This window comes from Vicugna pacos, chromosome X (assembly GCF_048564905.1).
Source record: "Vicugna pacos chromosome X, VicPac4, whole genome shotgun sequence".
Taxonomy (NCBI): Eukaryota; Metazoa; Chordata; class Mammalia; order Artiodactyla; family Camelidae; genus Vicugna; species Vicugna pacos.
In genome coordinates this window covers 102,937,685-102,957,312 of record NC_133023.1, presented here as the reverse complement: position 1 = coordinate 102,957,312, position 19,628 = coordinate 102,937,685, and the positions used below count along the sequence as shown (strand labels likewise).

Below are 19,628 nucleotides of genomic sequence, written 5' to 3'. Positions count from 1 at the left end.
GGAAATTCATGTACTGCAGGTCTGTCAGGTCCAAGACGGACAGGACAGCTCCTTGGGCTCCGGTGCTTGGTAGGTCTGCGGAATCCGCCCTGCACCCAGGTTCCAGGCCACGCAGGCTAGGGTGGAAAGTCAGCGATCCCCGTGAAGAGGGCAGAGGACTGGGCCGCGGGCCAAGTTTGTTTCTGAAGGGACTCAAATCAGGGTTGAAGGGCTCTCTAGCAGTCGGACTAGAAAATCAGTCTGCTGAGTGGCACAGAGGTCTGTGGGGATGGGGAGTGTCTTTGAGAGTCTCATTTCAGCAGCATTATGATATGGCTAATCACTTAGCTTCCTCCTCTGGACCCCTCTCCAAGGATACAGGAGGATTTGGAGTTTGGCCCACCAGGCAGTGGGGAGAACTAACAGCCTCCATCTCCACAGGGAATCCTCCCACCCAGGATCTCCTTGCATCAGCTCTCCATAGGGCGTCTCTTTCAGGGCCCGCTCTAGAATCAGGCATTTTTGTTTCCTGCATCCCTGTCTTCTCTCCGCCACCTCCTTAGAGTGATGTGGGTTATCAGCCCACTGGGCTCTCTGCTTTCTCGTCTACCTCCTTCCTTAGCAATTCCTTTGTTCAAGGTCCAGAGCCCTAAGAGTGCTGCCTGAGGGAGCCTCAGAAGGAAGCCAGGAGTGGTGTTCTTCTCATTTCTGCTGAGACCTGGGGCACCTTACAGGGCCTCTTATCACGTTTCCTCTTTTGAGTGGGGCCTAAATCAGCTCCAAAGGATTATCCCATCCCTTACTCCCTGGCAGAAGGAGCAAAGTTAGGGATGTCCTCCTCCTGTAAGATCCTATCAGCTTTTCCAGCCTTCTCTGAATTAAGGTCTTTGCTCACTAGTTAACCCGACAGGCAAGATTTTCATACAATTGTTCTATAATGCCAAAGGGCCTCAAAGTTAGCTGCGACCCCAGCTGGGAAGTCTCCCCTTTGTGGCTAGGTAAATCTGACTTCCTTGAGCATCCAATTCAAGTACAGAGCAGGCACATGTGCTCTCTTCCCATTGGTCAGACTAGCCAATTCATTCGGCAAAAGGGAATCTGGCTCTAAATCCCAAACACTGGTCACTCAGTGTCACCTAGCTCATGAGTGCAGCTTCTTCATCATGTAAGCAGCTCAAGCCTCAAGAGACCCCTGTGACTATTGTTAGGAGTCCAACTTCCTGTGTTTTGAAGCCCTTCAATCTATACCTAAACCCCCTAAACCCTGCCCAAGCCCCTGGGTGCTACACTGCATGACAGGTATCATATCTAAGAGGTTACCTTGCATGTACTGTTCCAATGGCACTTGAGCCCAAAGGCTCTCTCGTCTCAACTTCTTTCTCCTTCAGGCTCACGAGGCTGGATGAACCAGGGGGTGCCAAGGGATCGTCTGGTCTCAATCCACCTTACAGAGAGGACCCTGCAGGGCCTTAGTGGCACATGGCATGGCCCTAGACAAGCACCGCAATAATAATGTTCACCAGTGATTTCAGCTCAGCCAGGTCTCCCACCATTAGTCCTAGGAGGGATGTCATCCAGCCATGGTATGGCTTAGCTGGTCCCTTTAGCACTTTCCCAAGGGCTAGAACTGGAGTAAGTGGAGTTTGACTCATATGGGGCACCATCTGTGATGCAGTGGGCAAAGCAAACAGCAGACCACCATGCAAAAGGAAAAGGTTTCAATGAGGGAAAATTAGCCGCAAGGGTCAGCAAGAAGAGGCACATGGATGCCCATCCTCTCCCACAGAGAGACATGCAGAGGCCAGGGCACTGCTGGCTGTACCTCGGGGCTGCGCCCCAGGGGAAGGTGCTTCTTCCTTGGGAGTCTACCTTTCCGCAGGGCAAGCCTGCAGGTGGCCTTGCACGCAGAGGATCAAACCAGGGCTTAAATGCCAGCTGTCAGGCGTGCTGTCTGGGAACACAGGCTGCTAGCACCTGTGGCCTTGTGGGAAGCTGGATTTGGACTGTGGGGCAGAGCCGCCCCCAGGAAGTTGGATTTGGGCCCAGTCCCTCTGGCCAGCTGGTTACCAGGCAACCTGACACAGACTCCTGGAGTCATGGGCAATCCTGTCTGTCTCTCCACACTTCTTTAAGGGTAAATCTGATTGTTTAAAGCCCATCAGTCTCCCTCAAGTCCATCCTCTAACAGGACACCGTAGGCTTTCCCTGACAGTATTTCCCATTTCACTTCTCTCACTCTCCATCTCAAATTCTATGTCCTCACCACACCGAAGCTTCAGGAAGTGCCCCGAATTGGCTTTTTCATGCCATTATCATCAGCCCCGGCCTCTTTTTTTCCTGCCTAACTCCTCCAACCTGTCATCCGTCTTAGGTGAGATTTCACTTCACCTGAGAAGCCCTTGGCTGATGGCACCCCACCCCGATTCGAGCTGCTGCCCCTGTGTGCTCCCCCGCATCCTGTGCGTCTCAGCATTCACATACCACATGCTGGGACTGCCCACTGACTCACTCAACTTTCCCACTCGACATCAGCTTCTTGGAGGTGTGAAATACTATCTCTGTATCGCGAAGAATCTTGAAGTGTCTGCTATACAGTGAATGTTCAATAAATATTTAATGAGAACCAGATGAAATCAGGTGGGTAGCTCGTTAACAGTGACTCTCCGTAGCGTTCTCCATATAAAAGATGAATACCTTACACAACTTTGGAGTCAGGATACCGTAGCAACCATTTATTTAACCCAAGAAACTAAAACCTGGAGACCTGAAGTAACTTTTCCGGTTACCTCAGAGCTATTCTCTGCCCTGGTCAAGTGTGAAGTTTACTTCCTGATCCCTCCCTTTCCAAAACGTAACTCCTCAGGTTCCTTTTTAATATGCAGTATCTATGCTGCACTTGCAACTCTTTTTTGGGGGGAATTAGGTTTATTTACTTATTGATTTACTGATTCAGTGACCAACTGAGGTACTGCGGACTGAACCCAGGACCTTGTGCATGCACTCTACCACCGACCTATGCCCTTCCCTCCAGCACTTGAAACTCTTAATGACAGATATTCTTTGGGCACTATCACTCTATCCTTTGATGCAATACCTTACTGGTTTTGATCGCCAGGGAATTCCGACAAAGATGCCTTAGTATTTACCAAAAATAACACAGTTCTTTTTTTTCTTCTCTGAGCATAAACCATCTAACTTCTGTATGATACTGAATAATGATAATATTCCCCAATTCTCACAATTCCAACCATTATCTGTTGACACTTAATCTTCCTTCCAATTTCTAACCTACCCCTGTGATCAAGTGTACGATATACAGAAATTGGTGGGAAGACCTTTAGGCACTTAGTTTTGAAGCTTGGCCTTTTAATCATTTAGCAAGTGCCACTTGCAAAGATTTGAAGCTTGGCCTTTAATCATTTAGTGAGTGGAACTTGCTAAGACCTTTAATGCCTCTCTCATTAACATAAAACTCATTAGCATAAAAATAGATTTTCCTATTTCTTCATGGAAAGTTCTGAGAAAAATGGAAAGAAAATTTCTAGATAGCCCCAAATAAAAATTTTAAAGTCCTAAATACACACACAGAAGAAATGATGCTCAAGATTGAAATACTGGTACCTGTTAAACCTTCTGAGCAATCTAGACTAGCATCTGGTAATAGCTATTTCAGAACAACTGGTCATCAGAGGCATTAGAGGGTTATGAGGGAAAGATGCTATTTATGGCCATGAACCAAACTGGCTCAATAGTGATCAAATCAGTATATTGACTCTAAAAGGCACGATATTCCTAACCGCCAGGAGCCCTAAGATCATGATCAGAAGAAATGCTGCTGAGTGAGCCGAGTCTCAAGCCCTCTGCTGCCAACAGGTTGTTCATGTGTAGCAAGCATTGAAATGTGAAACCAGGAAAGCCCTACAGTTACCTGAAGATGGTTTCTATTTCCCACCTCTAATGGACTGTGCCAGAGTCCAAAACTAGGCAGAACGGATAACAGAAATCCAGGAAAGTACCAGAATGAGAAACTAGAAAAGCAGAAAACAAAGATGGACTTTTCTGAAGGAAAAAAAAAACAAAAACAAAAAACCAACCATTTATGCAGAGACTGTCCCATGTCACTGGATCATTCGGGATTCTAACACTGGGTAGAACTTTGACACTATCACCTCTCCATGTCTATCTTCTTTTCTAGGCTGTGCCAGTTCCCTGAAGGGACCACAACAGCCAATTCAGACTCATTCTGCCTACAAACCTATCATTTCTTTTATTACTGAGATACTGACATCAAAACATTTTTTAAATACATAGACAAATTTAATATTTTCTAACTGGCAGGGCATGTTCGTGTGTGCACAGACAGAAGTATGTGTTTAATATGGTTTAGCAGCAACCTATGTAATTAATGTGTTCAAATCCTCTAACTGAGAAAATGTAGAATTATTTGCAAATATTTACATTTTTGCCTTTTAAGGGTACATAAAAGATTATGTACAAGGCATACTATATGTTTTGCATGATAAATACCTCCCCTCCTCCCCCACAGCTTCAATTTTTGTTATATTTAGAAATTTAAGACCAGGAGCAAACATCTGTCAGACTAATTTTTTGCTTTTTCATAAGTGCAACTTTTTAATAAAAATTTACATCTAGATAAACAATCTTCAGATTTTTGAAACTTTAATAAGATTTTAAAAACATCATGACTTTGAACTGAAAAACATACACGTTTAGCACACAAATATTGTAATATGAATCAACTCCAACTCCATTTGAAAACATGTGACTCAAATTACAGTTTTAGAAGTTAGTAATTCACATTTAAGCAAGTTAGCGCCTTGCTGAATTCAGCCTTTGTAAAAAAGAGACTTAGTGCATATTGTAATGGTACAATGTGCTTTTGTACCATTTTGTTGATTTTTTTTCACCTTATTAAACAAGATCAAGTTCTTGAAAGTTGGTAGATAACGGCTAACTTCCTATGACATGTGAAATTTCCAATGGTAACAGTTACATTTTGTAACAGAACACTTTCTATAGATTTCTTTTCCTACCTTAAAATTTTAAAAGCAATCATTTGTAAGGATTGCATCAACGTCAATTTAGCAGAGGAAGATCAAACTTTATTGAAACTGCTTGCATACAAAATATATTGCACTATAACCAAACAAATGTCAACATAAAATCCAATCTGTTGTCGCTAATATGTACAGAGAATATTGCCCAAGAGCAGTTACATTACAAGGTCATTCTACCTTGGTTAATTATCTACAGTATTTTAAACCAAACAGCTTACAGATGATGTGTGCAAGGTACCAATTTCTGTTTTCAAATACTATACATTCCCAGAATAAATAACTAGAAATCAACATTAATGTTTGGCAATATTTTTAAAAGACTTGTTAATATTCTTGAAATCATGTGCAGTTTGTTGCCATTTTTATATGCTTATTTGTATGCAAGGAAAAGTAACCGTAAAATGAAAATTCAAAGAAACAAACTCACAAACTACATCAGAGGCAGAACTTCGGTTTGTACGGCTCTGTACAGATTCAGTGGTACCCCTACTTGGAGCCATTTTTTTTTTAAGAAAAATATAACATCTTAGAGTGAAGGTCCTTCACATATTTTTCCTCAGGAAATTTCATTCATTAAAAAAAAAAGACTCAAAACCAAAACCCAACACATCAAAGAACAAAAGAGAAAAACAAACTAAAGAAAAAAAGGTATTATTTGTTAACCAATCCTAGTCTGCTTTCCAATTCTGCTTATACATTAGACCTAGTATTTCAAAGCTCACAAAACATTTAACCTGCTTCCAACGTTTCTTAGACAAAGTACCTGTACTTCACAGGATTATTATGCACATGTGGAAATGACCTTCCCATCTCCTCCAAATAAGCTTGAAATTAAAACATGAAAAACTTCACAAAACTTGGGGAGGACAAAATAAAAACAGCTCTAAGTTAAAACTGGTCATCAGGCCAAAGAGCAGGCACATCCTCCTAACTTCCGACCAGGAAGATTTGTTCCTAGCTGAAAACATTTTAGCCTCTCTCAAATGAAACGACAGTTATTTCTTCTCCTGTCTATACAAAAAAAGTTACACATCCCTCTCAATAACACTATTTGTCAAACTTCAGTGCAACAAAACAAAAACAAAAACAAGTCCTATTCTTTATACTGCCTAACCTGATGTTTATGGAAGGAAAAAAAATATGGAAAGCATGCATTCTTCTATAAAGTACTAATGTTTGACAGGGTTTGCTACATTTTTTTTTTAACATTTAGTGTTCCCAACTTATCTTCCCTGAACTCTGCATCCAAATATAATATTCCTACCTGCCAAGATATAAAAAAGGCACAGATCATACAACTTTTTTTTTTTGCTAATGAAAATGACAAATGTCACATCACACACATCTCAGGGTCCACTAAAATACTGGAAAAGTGGACCAAAACATAAACTGACACAGGACATGAAATGACATAGTATTTCGTGGACTTCTATATGAGATTGAAAACAGAAGTCTAATATAAATAGCATTTATGGTAATCATTCAGAAAAACTGAAATGTACCAGTGAGTTATCACCTAATGCAGGAAAATGGTCCAAATTAACAAAAAATACCACTGCTTGGTATTTAAAAAATAAACCAAACTAAAATCCTTTCCTGAAGTGCTAAATATACATAATTGCTTAAAAGTAACGTTTCAAAATTTTAAGACCTCTTTTTGTGCAAATTTGAAAATTGTTGCTTATGCCCAATACCAAAAAAATAAAATTCTTAACAGAATTTGTGTTCATTTCATGCCCTGTGCCACCTTGCCTACTATTTGTCTTTGGCCTAACAAAGTTTTCTAATATGGAATAAGAATTACGGAAATGGTATAGGAAATATAACTCCAGAATTACGCAGTTTAGGGTACTCCATTCACAAGTGGTTGCTGACCATCCACGCTGTCTGGCTTTTCCTTCTTCTGGTTACGATCTTTACCCGTGCGCAGCCGATTACCTTCACTGGAGGTATTCTGTAATGTTTTAGTGTGGACACTCCTTTCATTATTGCAGTCAACTCTGATCTAAAACAAGTTATAGTTGTTATATACACAGACCGTATCCTATTATAATCTGTAATTGGCCTGACAAGAAATTTAAGCCCGAAGTGTAAATTCCACATGTTAAAAGGGGAAATGGGGTGAGAATAGAAGAAGTGCAAGAAATTAAGGTCAGGTAGGATCTTTTATTTGGTTTATGGTTTTAAAACACTCTTCTTCTTTAACTGGAACACATTGGTCATCTCACTGCGTCCAAAGTTAGATAAAAACTCACAATCCTACCGTGTCTTCTTCTATGCAGAACAAAACAGTGAGAAACAAACAGTTAAAATGAATTACTATTACTGATTACAAGATACACATGTCTATAATACTAGAGTTCAAAAAAATGGGTTATTCTTCAAAGACTGTGAAACCCAGGAGGAGAGACACAAATTAATATCTTACTATTCTGATGTTACCAGGGTAGAAACTCAACTCACTCACTTATTAACTAGCCTTTAGCTGACACCTTTATATCCATCATGGGTATGATTATGTTCTCTATACTGAGGGCACCCACTGTCTTACAGTAAAAAATATGAGTGTTGGTTTCCAATAGCTTGTATTTCAGTAAGGTGAGTCACATGATCAGACAACTTGAACACTGAAGAGGAAGAACAGTATAGGGAAATCTGAAGACACTAAAGTGGGGAAGAACTAGAATCCCAGGAAGAGTGTAAAGATGAATACAGTTTAAAAATAGCATTCTGAGATTTATGATAATTTAAGTGCCAACACTGAACACTTAAAACACTGCTAATGGAAATCTAGATGCTACGCAAAAGGAAGATAACATTGACCAATAAGCCTAAAACAACTAAAAATATTGATCTATTTCAAGTATAAATGCTATATATAATCCCAACATGGTTCATTGTAATTTCAAAATGTATTTAAGTGTTGGTCCTGAGTGTGTGTTTTAAATGTTTGGTTATTAAGAGGGGAATTACAAAACTGGTACATAAATGCCTTACATCTCTGTAAAGCATATGTATGTACATCATTTCATCCATCTCTTTATCTAGGTCTAAGGTATTTTCTATGCTGGTCCTAAGAACCCACCAATAGTTAACACCAACTTACAACCACTATGAATTCTAAGGAATAGTCCATTATGAAGTTCCTGCTCTTAAGTATTTCTCACTAACCTTGTGTATTGGTCCCAAATCAATCCATAGTCATGAAGGAACCCTAACTACTTGGATTAAGAATTCAGAGTTAAAGCAGCAGCAGAAGAGAATATGGGTTCTGGGAATCAGATACCAGGGATCGAATATCACTCCACCATATGCTAATTATGTGACTGTGGGTAAAAGACTCAATCTTTCTAAACTTCAGTACACTCACCTACAAAACAGAATAATAAAACTTCTTACCTCAGGGGGTTGCTGAAAGATCAAATGAGATAAAACATACACAAGCGCTCTGCAGAGGTGTCTGGACATGCTCAGAGGTCATTTGAAAATTACTTTACAGTGGGTTCAGCACAGGTGACGACCATTTGAGATGGGGTTCTCAGAACAGCGGCTGGCTGTAAGTAAGGAGCTGACTCATGCAGCTGGGCCAGCTGAGTATCAGCAGCTCTGTCTATCAGGATGATTACTCATGAGCTAGACACCTTCTTTTCCTTACTTTCCTCTGACACCCTATTCCTGCAACTCAGGGGAGGAGGGACCCACAGGACTTTACTCAAGTCTCTCTCGGTACATTCCTGGATGTTTCTTTTCTTGGACAGCTGGGGTGGGGGTGAGGGGACTACCAATGTGGTTTTGAAGTCACTCTGTGGCTATCAAAGTCTTTACAAGTACTTAATATATTTTCTATAGGAATCTCTTTTGTATACTTGTCACAAAGGACTAAGATTGCCGACAATTAGAATGTTGAAAAGAAACTATTTCACATATACCAAATTCACAACCTCTGAACACGTTTTAAAAAGGTAAAAGAAACTCATAAATCTCAAACTACTATAAATCACACAATTTAGATGAAAAGAGACACACAGGTTTACCTGAAGGGATCCGTCTGCTGCTCTTCCTTTAGCCTCTCTTGGGTTACGTGGACGATTATCTGTTCGGGAGTGATCGTCGTTTCCTATACGGACATTTTAAAAAGGTGCAACAGTCACTGATTCTAACCTGCTTATTAGAAATTCCTTATTCCCACATCCTCAAATTTATTTATACCAACCACAGAATCTAAAATATAATCGATAACCCAGTGATTCCAATTGCATACTGGCTAATAATCTACCATGCTACCAAGAAACAGAAAATGTTTCTAAGGCATCACAAATCTGCATCAACTGTGTTACAGGTCAACTTGAACTAATGATCAGTTGTTATGTGTAGAATATCCGAATAAGCTAACTAGTTATCAGTGTTTATTCATATATTCTACATGAACCAGACGGAAGGCTGTCTAATGTTGCTAACTACACGAATGAAAGGCTGAGCTTTTCCTATGGTGACCAGTACAAAACAGGGTAAATAGGGCCTTGGTAATATGTCACTGAATCACCAACATTTTTCATCGAACTTCAGATAGTTGTTACAAAGTCATCTTTATTTCTTAACAAATGAAAACGTCTGTACCTTTGAAGCCGCCTCCGCGTCCTCTTCCTCCCTGTCCTCTTCCTCCACCTCCACGCCGTCGGCCGTCTCCTCTGCGCAGGAAGTTCTCCCTCTCTTCCTCTGTTGGAGCTAATGACCAATCACTGAGTTCGTCTCTGTGGTCAGATTCTGTTTCAGAAGCATTTGATGCTTCAGAATTAGTTCCTATCGAGAGTTAAAAGTTATATACCGTTGTCCGACTTAAAAAAAAAAAGTTAGGTTAACAGAAGCTTCCAGAGACGTTTCAGGGGTAATCCATTACTCTTCCCAATTTCTAAGCCCACCAAAGAGTATTATCACCTTCCATTTTGTAAAACAAATTATCTTAAATTCAGAATGAAGGGTTTCACAATATTTGAGGTAATTTTTGTTTTAAACATTTTTGGTTCTCATTAAAAAAAATAAAAGGTATTTTATTAGCCGTCTAAGTTCAAACCTGAGTATGCCACACCATTAAACAGCTGTGCTCCTTTAAACATCTGCGCTCTCTGGAGGAAAAGTTGTCTACATCAGTTAAACGCAATACCTTGATAAACAAAACCTCTGTAAAGAGATTTCCTTTTAACGAGGTTTGGCCCGGGGATAGAGGGGAATGCACATGCTCTGGTCACCTCTGAGAGGCTGGCAGAGAAGGCCGCCATGGCAACTATCTCAGGGAAGGGTCTCCTGTGGGATCAGGGACTGGACCTTGCTGAGTGGGGATATGCTGCCTGATGCTTGGTCCACAACCTTCCCTCCCACTCCCACTGGAATAATTGATCTTTATAAAGGAATTATCGTAACAAACTTGTTATGCCTGAGGGGGTAGGTTACTGACACAGTGGAGGGGAGTGGGAGAAAAGAGCTCCACGGTGAGGTGGGACTTCAACAGCATAAAGATCAGACTGTTGGGAGAGGGGTTAGGGGTTAGGTTCAAGGTTGGCCTTAGGAGTAGGTGTCTCTCCCCCACTCCAGAATATCAACTCTACTACCTCTCTCTCTTCCTCTGTTGGAGCTAATGACCAATTATAGCTTCACCATTATAGCTTCATTCCTGTGGATCTTGAAGACTTTTCCATCTTAAAGAGTTCCTTTTTGAAATGCAAATATTTGTGAGATGGATTATACCTTACACCATCATTAGCAAGTTACATAGTAGATACACAGTTGAGCAAGAAAGACAGTAGGCACTGGCAGGTGGGACAGCGTTCAGTGAAAGGTACTGGGAGAGAAGAAAGAAGCACTGATAGAAGAGCTGGGAAGGCAAAGAGAAACTTCGCCTACTTCTTGACTGTGCCTAGGGCTGATTTTGGCCATGCCACTCAAAATCACCTTATGAGCCACAGGATGCAGACCCCTGATTTACACAGTCCATCCAGCAAGTATGACCAGCACATGCCTGACAAAAAATGAGCCACAGTACACAAATGAAAAAAGTTTTGGCTATACAGTAATAAAATCAGGAAAGGCCTTAGGAAAGTCATCAACATACAAGGGCTTAAGCAGATTTATCCCCAGTCATAACGTGGACAGAACTCACACCTGCCCTGTGAACTCTATGTGTTATAATCAGGTTTTTACTCTATATGTCTCTTGCAACACAATTTGTCCCACTGTGAATTGGAAACCAGGTAGTGAGAAATTGTTATAATGGGGTTCTAATGAATATTAGAGATTAGCAGCTATTAAGTCTAGGAACAGATAAAGTTACTGAGTAAAATGCTTAGTTTGTACCTGAAGTATATCCAGGACCGCGTCTGCCGTGCCCCCTATTTCTGTAAGGTCTACTACCTCGACCCATTCCTTGACCATCATCAGTCACAAAGCCTTTTTCCTTATCTGTACGATTTGGTGGTGGTCTAGAACTAGCTCCAATCTGTCGCAACTGCTCATCAATTTGTAATCTCTCCAAACGCAACTGGTCTACTTCCTATTTAAAATATACAAGATAACAGTAAAAATAATTTGACATTTTGCTTAATAATACCTTTCTCCTTTTCATCAGATAAAAAGTATACTGGAAATATTTCAATTTCAGTTCTAAATTTACAGTAAACACTGTTACACAGAATTATCAGGAAATTGAATGGTCTCCTTAAAAAGAAAATTACTATAGATAACAGATTACTGATGTCCAGAATTAGAGATATAACAAAAATACTCAGCATTAAAATTATACTGCTAGAATTTAAAGTTATCTAATTTGGCACTATTATCCAATAGAATCTGCTAAGGCACAAATATGCTAGTTTTGGGACCTCTTGATAATAGGATATTGAAAAAAACAACTCTAAAACATACAAATACAAATAAATGACATTTAAGGTTTAACCAGCTAACCTTAAAAACCACACATTGTAAATAATCTTAATTGAAATAGATTTTCCAGTTAATATCTGAATTAACAACATTGAGTTTGGGACATCTTCTGTTTTCAAAGAACATATACTATGGTAGGTCTTTGGATATGACTATATAGTTAAGAAACAATTATTTTCAATGAACTAAAGATGCTTATATTCCTTCTATTGTGGGAGAGGACTATTTAATAGTTGACCAAAAAAGTTGGAGGTCTTATATCATGCCTTGAAAACCTCTTAAAAACAACAACTCTACTACAACAAGTATGATAAACAGTATAAATTCAGTTGATTAAAATATACACCTGGGGTACACTGACAGACCCTTACATACAATGCTTCCAATATGCTGTGTTCTGTCAAATTCAGATGAACTCTCAATTCTAACGCTTGTCCTTCCAATCTACCCCAAAACATCTATTTACTAGCTACAGGGAACTGGAGCCACAACTAGAGTAGCAATGAGTGTCTCAGTCAAGCAGAGGCCATCTCAGGGACTGTCTACATGAACAGTCACTGGGGAAGTCCCTGAAAAGCTAAGTTCCTAAAGCCTAGGTTATGGCAGCTTCTGGAAAAGGGCAGATAAGTAAGGATCTAGGAGTTTCATCTGTGCTCTGAACCGGAATTTGTTTTACAAAGGATTTGAGCAAAGGAGAGACTGCAGCTGAGTGAGTGGCTTACTCCAAAAGTACAATTATAGCTCATGGAATGGGGGGTATATCTTGCAAAACAGAATGGTAGTCCAGGTTATCCCACTGGGGCAAAGCAGTCACCTTTTGGTGAGAGATGCCAGGCCCAATCAAGGGAAGATCTGGTGATGGAAAGAATGGCAACAGGACAGCTGCTGATAACCAAAAAAAGATACTCAATTGTAAAGAATAAATCAAAAGATCTAAGAATATTAGTCAAAAGAACAAGGGATTGATAAAATGCAACCCTAACTCTTCAGGTCTTCAAAATTATTTAAGCTAAGAATATGAAGGAAAACACATACAACAGATTACACGTAAAACACACTTTAAAATAAAAACAAATAAGCAAATCAATGGGGTATCCTATCCATGCAGACCTTGCTGGATGAAACCTCCACACTTTTAATTGTTAACTAACCATCATAAGAATAAGAAGTGCCTGGCTATTGTATTTTCCTTCCTTCTCTGCATATAACTAGAAATTGTTTAAATTTCTTTCTTTCAAGAAATCATCAAAAATTCTTATTAAAATAGCATAGGAAAACAGAAAGTTGGATTATTTATAAAATGCTATTTAGTACCAGTTGCAATGTATTTTTGATATATAGTTATAAAGAAGAAATTATAAAAGTGACATGGATAAAATTCTATTTTATTGAATCACAGAACATTTTGGCCAAAAGAAATTTTAAAAAGCACCTAGTCTAGGGAAGTGATTTGCCTAAAGTCATTGAACTGGCTCACGGCAGAAGAGAGACTACAAGCAAACTGCTGCATCGCCAATCTAGTGCTCTTCCTGCTATACCTCGCAGCCTCCTGGTTCCTGCTTCCCAGTTTGCAATCTTAGAGGAGGTATAGTGATACAAATACTAACTAAAATGATCATTCACAAGAAGACACAAATTGTTTATATTTTGTATAAGAGTATAGAGAAAAATTCGAAGGGTAAACATTTAAACAGAGGACTTCATGAAACTCTGGGATTTCCCTGATAAATGACATAAAAGGGACAACAAAGGCAAGTGTTACAGACACAAGATTTGGCCTGGGAAAAACTCACATGGGCTAGAAAGGATCAACTGGATGAAAAGGTGCTGTAAAGGATTGCCTACAGTGAGTATAAGGGTTTATTTAGCAGGAGAATAATGGGGAATAGGGAAATTTATTGAGAATTGGGATATTGGTCCTTAAATTTATAATGATGGAAAATAGACTTATTTTCAGAAGGAATATAATAAGCTAAACAAAGTGAGTATTTTTTTCTGTTATCTTTTACAGGTCATTCATCATAATGTACAGATTAGAATGTCTTAACTGCTTTAAGATTTATTATGGAGTTTTTAGATTTTAGTGCAAAAGGATTATAAGTTAAAGCTCTTCCTGTTCTTACCTTTAAATAGTTCAGATGGTAATCCAAAAGAACAGTGGCATTAGCGATGCTGTCCTTTGTTCCCACAAAAACAAATGGTACCATACCCTGAAAGAGAAATGGCAATAATCCTATAAAATTAATGATGAGTTACTCTGAAAAAATGCAAACGATGACTAAATCCCTATCACAGGGTCTGATAAATAGTAGGTACACAAATGTTTGTTGAAAATACAAACCAATACATAAAACAAAAGTAGTTGGTATATTTTACACATCTACTGTGTATAAACACAGATCAATATAGCAACCCCTTAAATGTGTCAGGTTATTATGATTTAAACACTACTATTAAATGTTGGCAAACTCAAATTATCTAATTCAAAATTACGCAAGCTTTAACAAGAGATGCATAAACAAAATGAATACTTTTAAATACTTTAATTCATTTACTACAGGTTTCATCTAGATAAAATTATTTAAAAAATAGTTCAAAATTCAATACTAGGGTAGAAAAATAAAAACTAAATCAACTTTGCTAACCAAGTCAAGAGTACAAACAAAACAAAAGAAATAGGATAAATTAAAATGCACTTAGTAATTATTCTGTGAGAAAAAAAAGCTAGACACATCCATGAGCATAAAATTTAGCATTTTAACATTTCAATAATGTAGTCTGAATACTATTGAAGGGCTGAGTCATAAGGAAAGTTTGATCTCTCAATGGTACTGCTTTAATATAAGGATACATTTTGAAAAAGGAGTATACTAAAAACTTACACTTCTAGCCCGGCAGTACAAATGAGAAAAAAACTACTTCTTGTCTTAAGTTATAGGGAAGCCTACGTCAGTTACGCAAACTAATAGGTGGCAACTATGACATCCAAAGTTGAGAATAATTCAATATTCTGCTACTGATGAAATTCACATGGTTACTGATATTCACAAGTGACTAAAGAAAAGCACACAGAAGCTTTGACGTAGATATGTTAGAATTTTCCAGGTGAAGTTTCTAGGTGTGAGAAGCCAAGAAGCTGTCTCTTTAGCAAGTTATCAGTCTTTTAAAAGAGCATTTGTCTGATAGGTGTGGCTACTGCTAGGCTGCTTTTGTTTGCTTGCACTCAGTACACAGCATCTTAAATGTATGTGGGGTTGGAATGGGTTTTTTCTTTTTCCTTCCACATGAACATGGCTGTTGATGGGGCACAAAGCTGAACAATTAGGAAATACTGCTTGCAGACTGACATTCACCTGGTAGGCAAGGCACTGCTTCCTAGTAGCAATGACCACCTAAAGAATCAGGTGACACGGGCTTCATATGGAATTTTTTTTGCACTGAATAATTATGAACTGTGGAAATAATCAGGCCTATGAATCAGATCTCTTTTTCTCAAAAACATTTTTAACTGCTGAGCTTTTTACCCAACTGACTTTGTTACTAAGCAATTAATCATATTATTTTTCAAAATGTCCTATGATGAAATGTCATGCTTTCCCTCTTGGATCACATACGACCAAAATAAACTTTAAAACCCTACGTCACAGATTTAATTTGATCAACTTTAGAGCAAATAATTTCAAAAAATTTTCTCTTTCAACATATCTAAACTGTTGTTAAACCCAAGTGTCAGTCTAATTTAAGCACATCACTAGTGGACCAGAATAGTTTAAGACAAAGAAAGGCAAGAGTAGAATGGGGTCTTTAATATGGACACCAGAAAAAAGTGATTCCCTGTTCTGGGATGAGAACTGAGCTGCCCAGCAGAGAGGAAATCCACTTGCAGTTATATTTCTCTTTATAAAATGGCATTTTTGCTTTTAATCTTTTGTTTTCCCTATAAGCAGTTCTCATGGGCCAGGTAAGGCACCTGCCCTTAAGTGACTCACAATGTGGCTGAGATAACCAGTAAATATCTATGTAGTAAGTGCTATGACAGGGGTGAGCACACGGGAGCATGAAAGAGGGAAAGGCTCTTGAGTCGGTCAGGGGGAGGGGACCTCTGGCAAGTACACAAGGAAAGCTGCACAAGGAGTAAGGTCAAAGCAAGGTGGCAAGTTAGAGGAAAAAAGTGCTCCAAGAAGAGAAAACATGCATACATCTAGAAGAGACAGGACAGTACTGCTGGGAGAATGCTAAGTAGTTCAGGTATGGCTGAAGCCTCTCTAGAGTGCAAGCTTGGAGAGGAGTAGGAAGAGATGCCACTGGACAGGCGACTGCCTTATAAGCAACAGGAAGGAATTTGAGCTTTCTCCCCAGGGCAAAGGATCCACAAACCCACCAACACTCCTCCACCATCCGTTAATCCTGATGATCATTTGTAGTCTTTCTTAACAAGGGGAATAAACATTAAAATATAAAATTAAAATGTATTTTTCAAGGAATGTTTTCCTACCTGCCAAGCCTTGAGTTCAGGTTTCTGGGATTCCCCTGCTACAACTGATGAAACCACTAACACCTAAAGTAGTATAAGGAATGCAAGTGATGTCATTAACTACAACAAATGATACACAGAAGCCTGAACGCAGGACTTTCACTGCAGGACTTCTAAATCCGTTTCTAAACAGGTTAGTTCAAATACTGAAAATCAGTTTTTAAAATACGGCTTTACGTAGAAACTTATGCATCTAACAGAAGGTACATTTTTGAGCTACTATAACCTGCAAAATTTCAAGAGATATAGCATAAAAAAAAAGTCCACCCTCAAAAGAAAATTGTGACTATTAAATGCAATCCCTTATTTTATGTTTACAGCATAAGATTTGTCACTGTGAATAAACTGAAATGTAGGTAGCACTTTGGTTTGTAATATTTCATAAGCTGGCAATCAGATTTGAAACAAACACAGCTTGAGTAGCCTATAAGCCTAAGCAGAGAAAATATCCGAAACACCAATTGTGACATTTGGGTCGAAAAAAGTACTTGTAGTGTAATTCAAAGTGACAATTATTCCTTACCCTCTGGACTTTTGTGCTGTTAGATTGAGAAAAATGAGTGCTGTTTTCCTTTATATCTATATGTTTTTTTTCTTCTGAGGGAGTAGGTCCAACCCTTGAGTTACTGGAAGGTAGGGAATTTGGTGGCATAATTTCCTTGGTGAAAAACACAAAACACAAAAGAGAAAAAAGGATCAATTTTTAGGAATTTATTTAGCTGCATTATTATATCAATTATCACATCATAAGACTGTAAATTATTATAAACAGTTTTGGTAAACAAAAATTACAGAATGCAAAAATTATGCAGTAAAAATCCACGAAGATTTAACTTCAGTAAAAGAACCTTTCACAAAAGAGAAACTAGATAAAACGTGAAAATTATGGCAATTTGGGGGGGGGATTTTATTTTAAATAGTACCATTGTACAGAAGAGCTTGCCCTCACCTTCCCCAACCCCACACAAATGCTTAAAAAAATGTAAAGCACATGTACACAAACTAAAAAAGCCAAAGAATGAAAGCCAGAAAACCTAACCACTGTCCCAATTTTACCTATCAGCACCATTAACTAATAACTGACAAGTGCTTTAGAGTTTTTACATTTATGACTACCCATGTTAAAGATCAAGAAATAAGACTTAAAGGGGGTAAAGTGACTAACTGGAAATCACAGTATTACAGAATAGACAGAGACTATTATCTTCAATTGTAACATTAACCGGCATGCCTGATAGAATTTTTACATTCACATTATGTGCATACAACAGGCCTCTAAATTACTATGTCAAATAAAATTGTAAGATTTTTACTTTTATTAGACAAACCAGAAACATACGCACTAGAACATACCTCTTCTTGTGGAACATTTTTCTCATTTTCAGCCTCAATTCTCACTCTCACAACTCCTGACTTGTCCACAATCTCCTGAATCAGTTTTCCATTTTTTCCAATTACTTTGCCTAAGCCAAGAAATATATAACTCATGTTTGGTTTTAAAAACACATACCTTAAACCAGTAAGCACACCCCCAGCATAAACTATCACACTATATATGCATATATATACACAATTTCATATAATTTCAGTTATCTATATCTTTTTATCTGTCTGTCTGTCTGTCTACCTTAAAACCAAAACAGAGGTTCCTTTGCAAAAGACAATCAAATTGGCTTTCTGTTGTTATGAGGTCATCATTGATCAAACTCCTTTAGTCAGGTATTAGAGTTGATTAATATACGGGTAATTTTGAATTTTTAGGCAGTTCAAAGATAGGCTCTTATTTTGCATAACAGGGCACACTTTAAATGTGCTGGTACAGTTGTGTGTATCACTGCAAAGTTTGATAAAAGGAATTAAGGAAAAGGATAGATAATAGAAAACACATTCATTCTTTTATTTATTTGACAATTTCAATTCTATCTGTACTTGATTTAAATCTGCTTCTTTGCCCATGGCAAGTATTTTCAGAATTTTATATGGCACATTTATTAAAGATACTCTAAGTTGAAAAGCGGTTTGAGCAGCTATACGTACATCTAAAAGAAGAGTACCGTCTTCAGGCAAAATGTGTTATAGGCTATTACTCTTATGTATTACTCACAAATTATTTTAGTATATTAGAAGGTGAAGGGATCAGAGTAAAAGATTAAGAAATTGCACTTTAAGATAACTTAAAACCACAGTGAAAAAGCTTAAAACTAATTCAAGATTAAATTTTACTCAATAACATCTGTTAGAACTCCAAAGATTTCAAATACCAGCAACGAATGGGCACTTGTCTCTCCTTCATTTTATACAATTCAATGATTTACTTAACTGGGAAATGACTGCTTTCACAGCCATTATCATGCATTAGTATAAGGCAAGACATTACAAATATTAAGGAAAAACTGCTTTTAGAAATGTACATGTGAATTACATCTGATTCCAAGGGCTTTCAAGGGTAATGAAAGCCCCCTGAACCGGCCACATCCATCATGTGCTTGCCCCATCATCTCATATAAGGCAGGGATGGGGGAAAACAAACTGGAATAGAAATTTTGCTTTGAGCCAATCTTAGATAAGAACTCAGGGAAAACAGGATCTTGGGGTTTGTCTAATCAGCATAGTCTTGGCATTCTTGCCATGTGTGGCGGCCTCACTCACCCCCATAACCTCTTTTAACCAGTCAGTGGTCAGGCAACACAAGTGACAACACTAAATCAAGACTCTTGATCTTGTTCTTTCTGTCAATTATTTCTGCTCGTCTTCTCTTCAATGAAAAGGGGTGGAGGGAGGAGAGAAGTTACATGGAGTCTTCCCACAATTTTTTTTTAATCTATAACACTTATATTTTCATGAATTAATGTTGATTTTAATAAAGGTCTTTGAAGTGAGTTAGCAGAAAGAAAAATGAGATTTTGGTACATGTTTCTATCAATGTCTTAACTATCCTTTATACTATGTGTTAACTATAGCTGAGTAAACCAATTCACTGTAAAAGTGGGTGAAGAACAAGTAGATTTTTAGAAAGATAAATCAACATACATACAAAAAGAATTTGTGGAAAAATAAATTATAAATCATATTGTGGGACTTGAAAACTCATGCAATACTGATTA

The 19,628-nt window shown here is 38.3% G+C and overlaps 1 protein-coding gene across 13 annotated transcripts in view; it reads right to left on the bottom strand.

Annotated features, from left to right (window-relative positions):
• Nucleotides 1–4,642: 4,642 nt before the first annotated feature.
• The window catches only part of FMR1 (fragile X messenger ribonucleoprotein 1), a 36,869-nt gene continuing 21,883 nt past the window's right edge, over nucleotides 4,643–19,628 (bottom strand). The window contains exons 10-17 of one of the 13 annotated variants that reach the window (XM_072956841.1): nucleotides 17,878–17,987; nucleotides 17,048–17,182; nucleotides 16,486–16,548; nucleotides 14,114–14,200; nucleotides 11,406–11,601; nucleotides 9,675–9,857; nucleotides 9,092–9,174; nucleotides 4,643–7,062 (exon numbers count right to left, since the gene is read on the bottom strand). In XM_072956841.1, the coding sequence (XP_072812942.1) occupies nucleotides 6,901–7,062; nucleotides 9,092–9,174; nucleotides 9,675–9,857; nucleotides 11,406–11,601; nucleotides 14,114–14,200; nucleotides 16,486–16,548; nucleotides 17,048–17,182; nucleotides 17,878–17,987 (1,019 nt within the window). In that variant the 3' untranslated portion in view covers nucleotides 4,643–6,900. The other 12 variants (XM_072956843.1, XM_072956842.1, XM_072956846.1 and 9 more) reach the window with 12 other exon arrangements.